At 41.2% G+C, this 15,050-nt stretch overlaps 1 protein-coding gene across 1 annotated transcript; it reads left to right on the top strand.

Annotated features, from left to right (window-relative positions):
• The first annotated feature begins 11,542 nt into the window (after positions 1-11,542).
• On the top strand, positions 11,543-14,704 carry LOC115201714 (zinc finger protein 503). Its single transcript, XM_029765546.1, has 2 exons — positions 11,543-12,115; positions 12,504-14,704. The coding sequence occupies exons 1-2, from the start codon at positions 11,861-11,863 to the stop codon at positions 13,932-13,934; spliced, it is 1,686 nt and encodes a 561-aa protein (XP_029621406.1). The 5' UTR covers positions 11,543-11,860; the 3' UTR covers positions 13,935-14,704.
• Positions 14,705-15,050: the final 346 nt, after the last annotated feature.

Here is a 15,050-nt window from a genome sequence, read left to right as displayed (position 1 = left end):
GTAGTCATTTGGGCAGGTTACCTTAGTGTTCTTGGGCACGGGGACTACGGTGGTCTGCTTGAAACATGTTGGTATTACAGACTCAAACAGGGAGAGGTTGAAAATGTCAGTGAAGACACTGCCAGTTGGTCAGCGCATGCTCGGAGTACACGTCCTGGTAATCCGTCTGGCTTAGCGGCCTTGTGAATGTTGACCTGTTTAAAGGTCTTACTCACATCGGCTACGGAGAGCGTGATCACACAGTCATCCAGAACAGCTGATGCTCTCATGCATGTTTCAGTGTTACTTGCCTCAAAGCGAGCATAGAAGTAATTTAGCTCTTCTGGTAGGCTTGTGTCACTGGGCAGCTCTCGGCTGTGCTTACTTTTGTAGTCTGTAATAGTTTGCAAGCCCTGCCACATCTGTTGAACGTCGGAACCGGTGTAGTACGATTCAATCTTAGTCCTGTGTTGACGCTTTGCCTGTTTGATGGTTCGTCGGAGGGCATAGCGGGATTTCTTATAAGCTTCCGTGTTAGAGTTCCGCTTCTTGAAAGCAGCAGCTCTACTCTTTAGCTCAGTGCGGAGGCTGCCTGTAATCCATGGTTTCTGGTTGGGGTACGTACGTACAGTCACTGTGGGGACGACGTCCTCAATGCACTTATTGATAAAGCCAGTGACTGATGTGGTGTACTCCTCAATGCCATCGGAAGAATCCCAGAACATGTTCTAGTCTGTGTTAGCAAAACAGTCCTGTAGTTTAGCATCTGCTTCATCTGACCACTTTTTTTATAGACCAAGTCACTGGTGCTTCCTGCTTTAATGTTTGCTTGTAAGCAGGAATCAGGAAAATAGAGTTATGGTCAGATTTGCCAAATGGAGGGCGAGGGAGAGCTATGCACGCGTTTCTGTGTGTGAAGTTAAGGTGGTCTCGAATTTTTTGGGGTTGCACATTTAACATGCTGATAGAAATTCAGTAAAACTGATTCAAGTTTCCCTGCATTAAAGTCACCGACCACTAGGAGCGACTCCTCTGGATGAGCATTTCCCTGTTTGCTTATGGCGTAATACAACTCATTGAGTGCGGTTTTAATGCCAACCTCACTCTGTGGTGGTATGTAGACAGCTACGAAAAATACAGATAAACTCTCTAGGTAGATAGTGTGGTCTGCAGCTTATCATGAGATACTCTATGTCAGGCGAGCAAAACTTTTACACTTCCTTGGATATCATGCACTAGCTGTTGTTTACATAAATGCATAGGCCCCTGCCCCGTGTCTTACAATAGGCTGCTGTTCTGTCTTGCCGATAGAGTGTATTACCCACCAGCTGTATGTTCTTAATGTTGTCGTTCAGCCGTGACTCTGTGAAACATAAGATATTGCAGTTTTTAATGTCCCGTTGGTAGGATATACGTGCTTTCAGTTCGTCCCATTTATCTTCCAGCGATTGAACGTTAGCTAGCAGAATGGAAGGCAAAGGCAGATTAGCCACTCGTCGTCTGATCCTCGCAAGGCACCCTGATCTTTTGCCTCGAAATCTCAGTTTCCTTCTCCAGCGAATCACGGGGATCGAGGCCTGGTCGGGTGTCTGCAGTATATCCCTCGCATCCGACTCAGAGACGGTAGCAGCAACATTATGTACAAAACAAGTTACAAACAACGTAAAAAAATGCATGATTGGTTGAGAGTCATAGTCAGGCTTTATCTAGTTTATCCTCAGCCTATTTCTGGTTCATTCAGGACTGTATTTCCATACGCAAAGCTTTGGCCTTAGACCCTTAAAACATATTGTCAAACCCCCCTTTTGTTCTAGAAGATCAAACAATGCATCATCTGGGAACATTCTGGACTAGCACCTGTATAAAAAAAACATACAATGAATCCAGTAGTCTGCCTTGTTTTTGATAAAGTGTGCTTTCCTATTTCAGATGTAGTGCCCTGCAGATGTCCTATGATATCTTCGTAGGTCGCCAAAATACACTATAACACAGCTTAGTCAAGCTACATGTTACAACAATCTACAAAATGAAACGGGCTGAGGAGGAGTCCATTTACACGTTGGCAACAGACAAGAGCAAATATGCACTTCAAAGTTGAGTGAGATCAGTTATACACAAATACCAAGAGGCTCACTCAGAACCTAATCAGGGAAGGCATCTGCCTAATTACAAACACAAAACAAACATTAAACAGATTTGAATCAACTAGTCACATTCCACAACATTTAGGATTGAGAGTATCCATTCCAAACTGTAAATTCCATTACAACAGATCCACAACAAAGCAGACATCACAAAAACAGAGCCAAAATAAAAAACACTGCTTTAAACATCCATGGTGACCAGTTTATGATGACATATTGAGTTAAAGAAGAACTGAAATGTCTACTTTGTAGAAATGAAACAAACAGGTCATCAGAATATCAGTCCAAAAAATGTTTTCTCTCAAAAAGGTGTCATTGTCACTTTAAATTTCATCAAGCTACACCTGTGAAAATGGCATGCTAATGGCACCCTATTCTCTAAATAGCACTCTAAAAAATGCCACCCTATTACCTACATAGTGCACTACTTTTAGAACAGAGACCTATGTGCCCTGATCAAAAGAAGTGCACGAAATAGGGAATAGAGTGTCAATGCTCCTCTCAAGGCTCCAAAGACACCCCAGTTCAGTTCATTAGCTAGGGGTTTTAATTTCCTGATAAACACGCCACTCTGTGCGATACGGTAGCGCCACGTACTTTACCATTATTAATGTGACAGCCCTCCGGGCAAAGCCAATCAATTGAACAGGAGCAATTTCTATCCCAACTCAGTCCCAGGCCCTGGAATGGATAACTCTTAGGACCGCTTCCATGTGATAAAGAGTCAATCCCAGGATCAAATACATTGAGAATTGGCTTTAGCCTGCCCTGAGTGCCATATGACTAGCCTCTCCAGTTTTTGGATGATTCTATCAGCTCCATTAAGCCAGACAAGCTCAATCAAGCACAGATAAAGTATTTGAAAGGATTTCAGATAGTATTTGAACTGCTTAGGACCACTTCCATGTGACAAAGAGTTAGGGCATTATTCATGACTCTGTGGGCTCTACTCTGCCCTGCACCACCTGACACTGACAAGACAGGAACAGAGGTAGGAAACAATAACACCTTCTAATCATCAGCTCCCCTTTTCACCTGTCAGACCCAGTAGTCTGTCTGCCTGTCTGCTTGTCTGTCTGCCTGTCTGCTGAGATTAACTTAACCTTCACCATTGAGCTCAATGGTTCTAACGATGAACTTAGCCTTAACCATTGAGCTCAATGGTTCTAACGATGAACTTAGCCTTAACCATTGAACTCAATGGTTCTAACAATGAATTTAGCCTTCACCATTGAACTCAATGGTTCTAACAATGTACTTAGCCTTCACCATTGAGCTCAATGGTTCTAACAGTGAATTTAGCCTTGGCCATTGAGCTCAAAGGTTCTAACGATGTACTTAGCCTTCACCATTGAGTTCAATGGTTCTAACGATTAACTTAGCCTTAACCATTGAGCTCAATGGTTCTAACGATGAATTTAGCCTAAACTATTGAGCTCATTGGTTCTAACGATGAACTTAGCCTTAACCTTTGAGCTCAATGGTTCTAATGATGAACTTAGCCTTCACCTTTGAGCTCAATGGTTCTAAATATGTACTTAGCCTTAAGATGCTTTTGGGAAATCGGGCCCTGATTCTTTATTCATACACAGCAGGGCTTAGCTGTGATACAGTAGTCAGGAGCGCTTAAATAGCATCCTTCAGTGAAATTACAGACACATTGTATTTTAAGATGATTCTAATGCAGGTATTTGTTATTGTAGCATTAGGCCTTGCCGCTACATAAATACTTCAAGGTGGCAGACAAAGATATGTTAGTAGACAACACTACGGTTCATTTGATAGTCGAGGTAAAATATATTTACTTTAACAAAAACAGCAAAGTATCAGTAGAGGAGTTATTATTCATTGGGGTAATTCTACTGTAAATAACAAACAACTTTGTCATTGGAATTGCATGAAGGGTGTGTAAACATAGCTACAGAATGGGATGAGTTGCATGCGTGTGTTTCGTTGCATTTTTTACGTTAATTGGGAGAGTAGAGACTTCCTGAGTTGAGAACAAATGAATACTACAGTGCTCATGAATAGCAAAAAAACTGCTGTAAATTATATTTGCACTTATATTGTCTGTAGGGTAATGTACAATGCATGACGATAGTCATAATAATAACATGTCATAATAATTACTATCTGCAATAAGTTCCCCTGGTAATTAAACCAATTATTAAAAATGAATGTTGTCTCTAACAGAGTGGAGGAGACAGTCCAGCTCATGGATATTAAGAGCCTATATAATAGAATGTATAATTTATGGATTCATCTCCTCAAATTGCTCCTCCTGAAAGTCTCTTCTGTTTAGCTAATTGCTCCTCCTGAAGGTCTCTGCTGTTAAGCTAATTGCTCCTCCTGAAGGTCTCTTCTGATTAGCTAATTGCTCCTCCTGAAGGTCTCTGCTGTTTAGCTAATTGCTCCTCCTGAAGGTCTCTGCTGTTAAGCTAATTGCTCCTCCTGAAGTTCTCTTCTGTTTAGCTAATTGCTCCTCCTGAAAGTCTCTGCTGTTTAGCTAATTGCTCCTTCTGAAGGTCTCTGCTGTTTAGCTAATTGCTCATCCTGAAGGTCTCTGCTGTTTAGCTAATTGCTCCTCCTGAAGGTCTCTGCTGTTTAGTTAATTGCTCATCCTGAAGGTCTCTGCTGTTTAGCTAATTGATTCTACTGAAGGTCTCTGCTGTTTAGCTAATTGCTCATCCTGAAGGTCTCTGCTGTTTAGCTAATTGCTCATCCTGAAGGTCTCTGCTGTTTTAGTTAATTGATTCTACTGAAGGTCTCTGCTGTTTAGCTAATTGCTCCTCCTGAAGGTCTCTGCTGTTTAGCTAATTGCTCCTCCTGAAGGTCTCTGCTGTTAAGCTAATTGCTCCTCCTGAAGGTCTCTGCTGTTTAGCTAATTGCTCCTCCTGAAGGTCTCTGCTGTTTAGCTAATTGCTCCTCCTTGAAGGTCTCTGCTGTTTAGTTAATTGATTCTACTGAAGGTCTCTGCTGTTTTAGTTAATTGATTCTACTGAAGGTCTCTGCTGTTTAGCTAATTGCTCCTCCTGAAGGTCTCTGCTGTTTAGCTAATTGCTCCTCCTGAAGGTCTCTGTTGTTTAGTTAATTGCTCCTCCTGAAGGTCTCTGCTGTTTAGCTAATTGCTCCTGCTGAAGGTCTCTGCTGTTTAGCTAATTGCTCCTCCTGAAGGTCTCTGCTGTTAAGCTAATTGCTCCTCCTGAAGGTCTCTGCTGTTTAGCTAATTGCTCCTCCTGAAGGTCTCTGCTGTTTAGCTAATTGCTCATCCTGAAGGTCTCTGCTGTTTAGCTAATTGATTCTACTGAAGGTCTCTGCTGTTTAGGTAATGTTTCCCAGACTATATCTGAAAAAGTACTGAGGCCCAAAATATTCACTATAGCCTATTCTGAGAGAGTTTTAGCTGTTGAAATAGTGGAACCTAAGCTAGCTACATCATATCAAAACAACACTATGAAGGCTAAGCCATAAATTAGTTTTACTTTACAGGAATTGAGAAATGTACTTGAAATAATCAAAATTGGACATCAAAATAAAACATAAACACACTATCAAATGCAATGTTTAAGTCTTTTATATATAAATAAAAGAATAAATAAATATATACTTTTTCACAATTCCTGACATTTAATCCTAGCAAAAATTCCCTGTTTTAGGTCAGTTCGGATCACCACCTTAACCACCTTATTTTAAGAATGTGAAATGTCAGAATAATAGTAGAGAGAATGATTTATTTCAGCTTTTATTTCTTTCATCACATTCCCAGTGGGTCAGAAGTTTACATACACTCAATTAGTATTTGGTAGCATTGCCTTTACATTGTTTAACTTGGGTCAAACATTTCGGGTAGCCTTCCACAAGGTTCCCACAATAAGTTGGGTGAATTGTGGCCCATTCCTCCTGACAGAGCTGTTGTAACTGAGTCAGGTTTGTAGGCCTCCTTGCTCGCATACGATTTTTCAGTTCTGCCCACAAATTTTCTATAGGTTTGAGGTCAGGGCTTTGGGATGGCCACTCCAATACCTTGACTTTGTTGTCCTGAAGCCATTTTGCCACAACTTTGGAAGTATGCTTGGGGTCATTGTCCATTTGGAAGACCCATTTGCGACCAAGCTTTAACTTCCTGACTGATGTCTTGAGATGTTGCTTCAATATATCCACATAATTTTCCATCCTCATGATGCCAGCTATTTTGTGAAGTGCACCAGTCCTTCCAGCAGCAAAGCACCCCCACAACATGATGCTGCCACCCACATGCTTCACGGCTGGGATGGTGTTCTTGGGTCTGCGAGCCTCCCCCTTTTTCCTCCAAACATAATGATGGTCATTATGGCCAACAGTTCTATTTTTGTTTCATCAGACCGGAGGACATTTCTCCAAAAAGTACGATCTTTGTCCCCATGTGCAGTTGCAAACAGTAGTCTGGCTTTTTATGGCGGTTTTAGAGCTGTGGCTTCTTCCTTGCTGAGCGGCCTTTCAGGTTATGTCGATATAGGACTCGTTTTACTGTGGATATAGATGCTTCTGTACCTGTTTCCTCCAGCATCTTCACAAGGTCCTTTGCTGTTGTTCTGGGATTGATTTGCACTTTTTGCACCAAAGTACATTAATCTCTAGGAGACTGAACGCGTCTCCTTCCTGAGCGCTATTGTTTGTACAGATGAACGTCATACCTTCAGGCATTTGGAAATTGCTCCCAAGGATGAACCAGACTTGTGGTTCAATTTTTTTTCTGAGGTCTTGACTGATTTTTTTTGATTTTCCCATGATGTCAAGCAAAGAGGCACTGAGTTTAAAGGTAGGCCTTGAAATACATCCACAGGTACACCTCCAATTGACTCAAATTATGTCAATTAGCCTATCAGAAGCTTCTAAAGCCATGATATCTTTTTCTGGATTTTTTGGAAGCTATTTAAAGGCACAGTCAACTTAGTGTATGTAAACTTCTGACCCACTGGAATTGTGATACAGTGAATTATAAGTGAAATAATCTGGTTGTTAACAATTGTTGGGAAAATTACTTGTGTTATGCATAAAGTAGATGTCCTAACCAACTTGCCAAAACTAAAGTTTGTTAAAAACTTCTTATGGGTACCTGGGACGGTAGTGTCCCACCTGGCCAACATCCAGTGAAATTGCAGAGCGCGAAATTCAAAAATACTCAATTCAAATATTTAACATTCTTGAAAATATATGTGTTATACATCAAAATAAAGCTTAACTTCTTGTTAATCCAGCCGCCATGTCAGATTTCAAAAAGGCTTTACGGCGAAAGCAAACCATGCGATTATCTGAGGACAGCACACCGCATACAAAAGCATGAAAATCTTATTTCAACCAAGCAGGTGAGACACAAAAGTCAGAAATATCGATATAAAAAAATGCCTTACCTTTGATGATCTTCGTATGGTTGCACTCACAAGACTCCCAGTTACACAATAAATGTTCATTTTGTTCGATAATTCCCTCTTTATATCCAAAAACCTCAATCGTTTTGTTGGCGCGTTTTGTTCAGTAATCCAATGGCTCAAAAGCGGTCACAACAGGCAGACGAAACATCCAAATAGTATCCGTAAAGTTCGTAGAAACATGTCAAACGATGTTTATAATCAATCCTCAGGTTGTTTTTAACCTAAATAATCGATAATATTTCAACCGGACAATAGCGTCGTAAATATAAAAGAAAAACAAGAAAGGCGCACTCTCGGTCATGCGCAGAAACAGGTCTGGCGACTTCCCAGGGTCCACTCACTCAAAGTGGTGTTACTCCCTCATTTTTCAGAATACAAGCCTGAAACAATGTCTAAAGACTGTTGACATCTTTTGGAAGCCATAGGAAGTGCAATTTGAGTCCTAAGTCAATGGATACTGTAATGGCATTCAATAGAAAACTACAAACATAAAATAATCCCACTTCCTGGATGGATTTTAATCAGATTTTTGCCTGTTATACTCACAGACATTATTTTAACAGTTTTGGAAACTTTAGAGTGTTTTCTATCCAAATCTACCAATTATATGCATATCCTAGCTTCTGGGCCTGAGTAGCAGGCAGTTTACTTTGGGCACGCTTTTCATCCGGAGGTGAAAATAGTGCCCCCTACCCTAGTGAGGTTAACAAGAAAGTTGTGGAGTGGTTGAAAAATGAGTTTAAATGACTCCAACCTAAGTGTATGTAAACTTCCGACATCAACTATATATATATATATATATATATATACATACAGTACAGTAACACAATAAAACATTTACTATTAAACAAATGCACAAAAAAGCCTTCTGTATGCCTATATTGTGACTTGCCAAGTTAAATGACTTGCCTAGTTAAATAAAAGTTAAATAAAATAAAATACATATTGTAGGAGAGAACCAGTTACCCATCCTGCATTAATCTCCAACCACCGTGACTGTCCTCAGAGAGTCTGTGCTGTAAATAATTATAAATAATTATATTTGCATCATGTAGAGAGTGATCCATAAACACGTCACTGGTGTGAAAATATGGGTAGGGATTTCAAACGTTATATTTGAATGTCAAGAAATATGGCAACGAAAAAAAAATATGTTTCCGATTAAGGATAATGTCGAGTACTTGGTGTCGGGTGCAGTGGGCTATCCATCACGTGGACAATAAAATGAGTTTTTGCTTGATGTTGGAAATGTATGGTCACCCTAATAACTCACACGCTGTGTTGGGAGCCTGACAGCCGTTGCCAAAAACAGCAGTTATCAATAAAAAATAAGTCTGATCAGCATTACACTTAAATTAGTTGATATTACGCTATGACGTTTAGGTTTAGGAACAAACTAAAATCAATTCAATGACAAATAGTTGTTGAGCCTTTTAGCTTGTATAATTGGTCAAATGCAACAGGCATCTTATCATGTGAGTGACGTAGTATGCAAGTTGTCAGCAGTGGTGGAAAAAGTACTCAATTGTAATACTTGAGTAAAAGTAAAGATAGCTTAATAGAAAATCACTCAAGTAAAAGTGAAAGTCACGCAGTAAAATATAACCTGAGTAAAAGTCTAATAGTATTTGGTTGTAAATATACTTAAGTATCAAAAGTAAATGGAATGATAAAATGTACTTATGTATCAAATTTAAAGTTAAAGTGTAAACCATTTCAAAGTCCTTATATTAAGCAAACCAGACGGCACAATTTTCTTGTTTGTTTTTTATTGACAGATAGCCAGGTGCACACTCCAACACTCAGACATAATTTACAAACAAAGCATGTGTGTTTATTGAGTCCGAAAGATCAGAGGCAGTAGGGACGACCAGGGATGTTCTCTTGATAAGTGTGTGAATTGGACCATTTCCCTGTCAAAATGTAACGAGTACTTCTGGGTGTCAGGGAAAATGTATGTAATGTAGTGAAGTAAAAGTAAAAGTTAGCAAAAAATATAAATAGTCAAATAAAGTACAGATACCCCAAGTATTTTTACTTGTTGTCAGGGGAAATTATCCTATAGGGCATATTGCATTCATAATATCTTGTTTAGATGTGACAATTTATGTTTATCATAATTTTGATTGGGCAAATTGAGTACCTCAATCTAAACTAAATCAAATGTCAAACTACTGATCAGATAAATTGAAAATAAGGAGTTTGATATTTTTGGGACTTTATGCATCAGTCCATTTTTTTCTCCAGTTGTCATATTTGAATTCTGACACATAGGCCTAATGAAAAGACAAACAATACTAGGCGACATTTTACAATATTATGAGAGAACAAACATGTGAATAAATTTAATTTGAACCACAGTCAATATAAACAAACATTGTGCACTTTTCAACTCAAAATACGAAAACAATATTTGATATTTTCTATCAACCCTGAATTAATGTCCCTTGGAGCTGCGCTGCCTAATCGAATATGTCAGTCTTCAGTGGTGGTGAAATATGATGACATGAGAGTTGTCTACTTTAGACTGAGGCATTGGCTTGCGTCACAAACGGCACACTAATCCCTATATAGTGCACTACTTTTGACCAGAGCCCATACGGTTCCGGTCAAAGGTAGTGCACTAGATAGGGAATAGGGTTCTATTTGGAATGGAAACCTCGGGCATTGGAAGGAGGATCAGGCTGGCACACTATCTCCTCTCCTCTTTCACTTTGACTGCTACTGCTGCAGATGACCTGAGTCTAGACAACTGACATATAACTGGCAGTATAGGAACAAACTGACAGATGACAAAGAGTATGATTGACCGAGGGCTTGGGAGTGTGTGGGGGTGAACACCTGGGACATGCACATTCTACGGTAGTGCCACAGTACACTGATGTCAGCGAGTGTTTCAATGGAGAATAACTAACCATACTGAAAAGCCGCACGCATGTACACTATGTATACAAAAGTATGTGGACACCCTTGTCAATTTAGTGGAGTCGGCTATTTCAGCCACACCCGTTGCTGTTGTGTATAAAATCGAGCACACAGCCATGCAATCTCCATAGACAAACATTGGCAGTAGAATGGCCTTACTGAAGAGCTCAGTGACTTTCAAGGTGAAAACGTCATAGGATGCCACCTTTCCAACAAGTCAGTTTGTCAAATTTCTGCCCTGCTAGAGCTGCCCAGGTCAACTGTAACTGTTGTTATTGTGAAGTGGAAACATTTAGGAGCAACAATGGCTCAGCGGTAGGCCACACAAGTGGTAGGCCACACAAGCTCACAGAATTGGACTTGTGTGGTCTGCTTGAAACATGTTAGTATTACACACTCGGTCAAGGACAGGTTGGAAATGTCAGACACTTGCCAGTTGGTCAGCGCATGCTCGGAGTACACATCCTGGTAATCCGTCTGGCCCTGCGGCCTTGTGAATGTTGACCTGTTTCAAGGTCTTTCTCACATCGGCTACGGAGAGAGTGATCACACAGTCGTCCAGAACAGTTGGTGCTCTCATGCATGCTTCAGTGTTGCTTGCCTCGAAGCGAGCATAAAAGTCATTTAGCTCATCTGGTGGGCTTGTGTCACTGGGAAGCTCACGGCTGTGCTTCCCTTTGTAGTCCATAATAGTTTGCAAGCCCTGCCACATCCAACGAGTGTCGGAGCCGGTGTTGTAGGACTCTGTTAGATGGTTCGTCGGAGGGCATAACGGGATTTCTTATAAGCATCTGGGTTGGAGTCCGGATATTGCCTGTAATCCATGGCTTCTGGTTGGGGTATATACGTACTGTTGATATTACATTTATTCTACATGCATAACATGTTTACAACGACAACACTTCCCATAAAACGAATAGACTATTTATGTCAATGGACATGGTTTAAGTAATTCCCAGGATATCCCCAGGATAAATAATACGCCCGTTTGATGAGGCGACGTCACATTCCCTTGACCCTCCAATCACCTCAGGGGCTCATTTGATTGGAAGGCGGCAAAGGCTTTAATCTCGAGACAAATTCAGATGCTGCTGAAGGGAGAAGAGTTTTTCTACTGCATCCAACGTAGAGAGCAAACGCACAAGACGTGCTGCTGCCACTGACACACTCGCACACAGCGACACTGAGGAAGGATGCAGCCGCACACTCCTGCCGCGATATGAACGGGATATGTTCTGATCTTCTCCTCCTCCAATAAGGATTAGACGAAGTTTATCTATTTACTGTTTTTAATATCGAACTACGGTGCTATATAACCACATGTTACTTTGATGCGTTTTTTTTTTTTTTTCTTCGTGAACATCAAATGTATTTTTCCCCCATTTCAATGAGAATTAGGTCATGATCACATCGCCTGCATTGTCTGTACTGAGAAATAGTGTCGTGAATCCGGTTTGGGAGAGCAGTGCTTCAGGGGAGAAGGACGCAGCGATAATCAACAAGCCATTTCTTCATCTCGTCTCTCCCTCAGACCCTTTAAGGCAGGCTAATCGTATACCCATAAAGATTTTGAAAATGCTTACCGCACGGGGAGGTCATATTTTGCACCCGGAGTACCTTCAACCTTTGCCATCAACCCCTATCAGTCCCATCGAGGTAAGCACCACTACGGGCTACGGGCTACGGGCTACGGGCTACGGAGGGACGTGGTAAAATAAAGATAGCAAAAGTGTGATTTTGGGCAGTTACAAATGAATCTTCATATTTTTTTCATATCGGTAGTATTGGGCCATTTTTCTTGTAACTATATCAGTTTATTATCCTATTGTAATTGTAAAATGAACTGGAGATGAATGTATAAGGTGTTTATATATGGCTAAAGTGTTATGTGCAATGCGATACACTTGTGCGTAATCTAACGGTGTTCTCCAGCGGCCCATAAAGTACTGCATATATAACAGGAACATACTGGTTAAACACCCCATAAAAAAAAACAATACAGTAAAAACCTGAATAATAAGTATTATTTTCTCTTATTTCGCAGCTGGATGCCAAGAAAAGTCCGTTGGCTCTCTTAGCACAGACCTGCTCTCAAATCGGTAAACCAGACTCTTCGTCCTCTTCCAAAATCTCATCCGTAACCTCAAATGGATCTAGTGACAAAGAGACCAAACCCGGACCACTAAAAATGAGTGACATTGGAAATGAAGACAAATCTAGCTTCAAGCCCTACTCCAAATCATCGGAGAAGAACAAGGACTCCTCATTCGGCAGCGGCAGTGTGAGTGGAGATAAAGGTAGTTTCCGAGTGCCTAGCGCCACCTGCCAGCCGTTCACCCCCAGGACAGGCAGCCCCAGCTCCTGCCGCTCCGTGTCTCCGCTGCCGTCAGACGGTAAGCAGGGAGACACCGAAGAAAAGAAGAAGGAATTTGATAGCAATAAAAACAGTACAACGGAGGGCAGCAGCAGTCACAGCCGGATATGTGGGGTTAATGGTGAGGTTAACCAACGCCAGGAGAACACTTCTGGTTCAAAGGCTATCACATCAGACTCACTCACATCTGTCTCCTCGTCATCATCTGTTCTGGGTTCAGGAGGACTCGTAGCGCCCGTCTCCCCCTACAAACCTGGTCACAGTGTTTTTCCCCTACCGCATTCCGGCATGACCTACCCTGGAAGTTTAGCAGGTGCGTATGCAGGCTATCCCCAACACTTTATCCCTCATGGAATGACTTTAGACCCGACGAAATCTAGCAGTCAACTACTAAGCGCTCAGTTTGCCGCTGCCAGCCAACTTCAATGCAGTAAGGCTGGGAGCCCCTTGTCCAGGTCTTCTCCTCCGTCTCTAATGTCTGCTAGCCTGTGCAGAGACCCGTACTGCCTGAGTTACCACTGCCCGAGCCACTTATCCGGTGCCTCCGGTGCCTCGCAGTGCCATGAATCCTCGGCTTTGAAGTCAGGATACCCTCTCATGTACCCAACTCACCCTTTGCATAGCGTGCATTCCTCGCCGCCATCTTTTGCTGGACACCCGTTATACCCCTATGGCTTCATGCTCCCAAATGACCCTCTGCCACACGTCTGTAATTGGGTGTCGGCTAACGGACCTTGTGACAAGCGTTTTTCTTCCTCAGAAGAGCTTCTCAATCACCTAAGGACTCACACTGCTTTTGTGGGGACGGAGAAGTTAATATCAGGGTACCCGGGTTCATCATCGCTAGCCAACGCTGCCGCGGCCGCCATGGCTTGCCATATGCACATGCCCCCGAACGGGGCGCCGGGTAGCCCTGGAACGCTCACCCTCAGGAGCCCGCATCACCCTCTGGGACTGAGCACGCGTTATCACCCCTATTCAAAGAGCCCCCTGCCACCCGGCGCTTCGATTCAGATGCCCGCTGCAACAGGTTCATATTACTCTCCCTATACCTTGTATGGACAGAGACTCACCACGGCATCCGCATTAGGATACCAGTAGAAAATGCAGGACTGTCGGACATACGGACAAGAACTATACATTTATAAAGGAGATTCTAGGCCTAAATTACATTATATTGGGTGTATTTCATGCAGGACGGGATCCGTGGGCTCAATGTATTTATTTGCGATAGCTCCAAGCGTGACAAAAATAAAGTCATTATAATATAATTGGTAAGAAGCTCAAGGTGCATTCTTTTAGTGTTTTTTTTTACAATTAAGATGTAGGCTTTATTTGATGACGCCATTTTGATGTTACATTGACATTACAAGTCAGTGTGTATATGTTGTTTTTTGAAATGCTAATTTTTAGACTTTTATGTTTCCTACATACAAAAGTCTGCAGCCTATTTGTTTTTTTTTTTTGTTTTTTATTGTGTTTTTCATCGGAAAAGTGGTCGCCTATTTCTGTGTGTGTTGGGCCTTTACCGCACATTGCAAATCACTTTTCCACGTTAGGCTATGCCTTAGAATGACATGTTTAGATCATTTTTCTGGTAAATTGGGCTATCTCATATTTCTTCATACATTACATTATTCATTCCACAAGCTAAATCAGGTTTATGAACCTGGGAGGTTGTTTATGGAATAAATAATTCGACCTAAAAAAATGACTTCATGATAAACACTTGAGTATGTGAGACATGAGCATAATTGGTCTGTTAAAAAAAAATCTGCGCAATTTAATTGGTGGAATTGTATTTAAGATGTGTGTAGCCCTATTTATATTTTAAGTCTGTGCCACATAAACTTAATTTTAGTAACATTTTATTCGAATCACATTTTATTCACATTTCATACCTTTAAGACTGCAAAATATATTTTGTTCAACTTTTAAAATAATGAAACCAAATTGCAGCCTAGGTTACTGTCATCTGCCACAAATGCATTTCGCCACTCAATGTGCAATAGAGTCATTATTTTATTTTATTTTTGCAGTAATTTAGGCAGTAGCCTAATGATGTTTCACCGATATTCATTTCAACATGCCATTAGAAAATGTAGCATTATTTTTTTACTAATTATATTTAGCCTACACCTTCGAACGAATGATGGTCTCAGTCAGATACAATCCGAATAAGGAAGTTAGCCGCGTGTCGTTTTCCGTAAAAATATG

The sequence above is a fragment of the Salmo trutta genome, chromosome 10, assembly GCF_901001165.1.
Source record: "Salmo trutta chromosome 10, fSalTru1.1, whole genome shotgun sequence".
In the NCBI taxonomy this organism is placed as follows: Eukaryota; Metazoa; Chordata; class Actinopteri; order Salmoniformes; family Salmonidae; genus Salmo; species Salmo trutta.
Note: the sequence above shows the minus strand (reverse complement) of the source record. Positions and strands in the feature narration are given on the sequence as shown.

Bases quoted from the DNA above. Each gene is read 5' to 3' on its own strand.
- LOC115201714 (XM_029765546.1), top strand. From the start codon at position 11,861: ATGATCACATCGCCTGCATTGTCTGTACTGAGAAATAGTGTCGTGAAT. The intron at 12,116-12,503 runs GTAAGCACCACT...CTTATTTCGCAG, and splicing joins CCCCTATCAGTCCCATCGAG to CTGGATGCCAAGAAAAGTCC.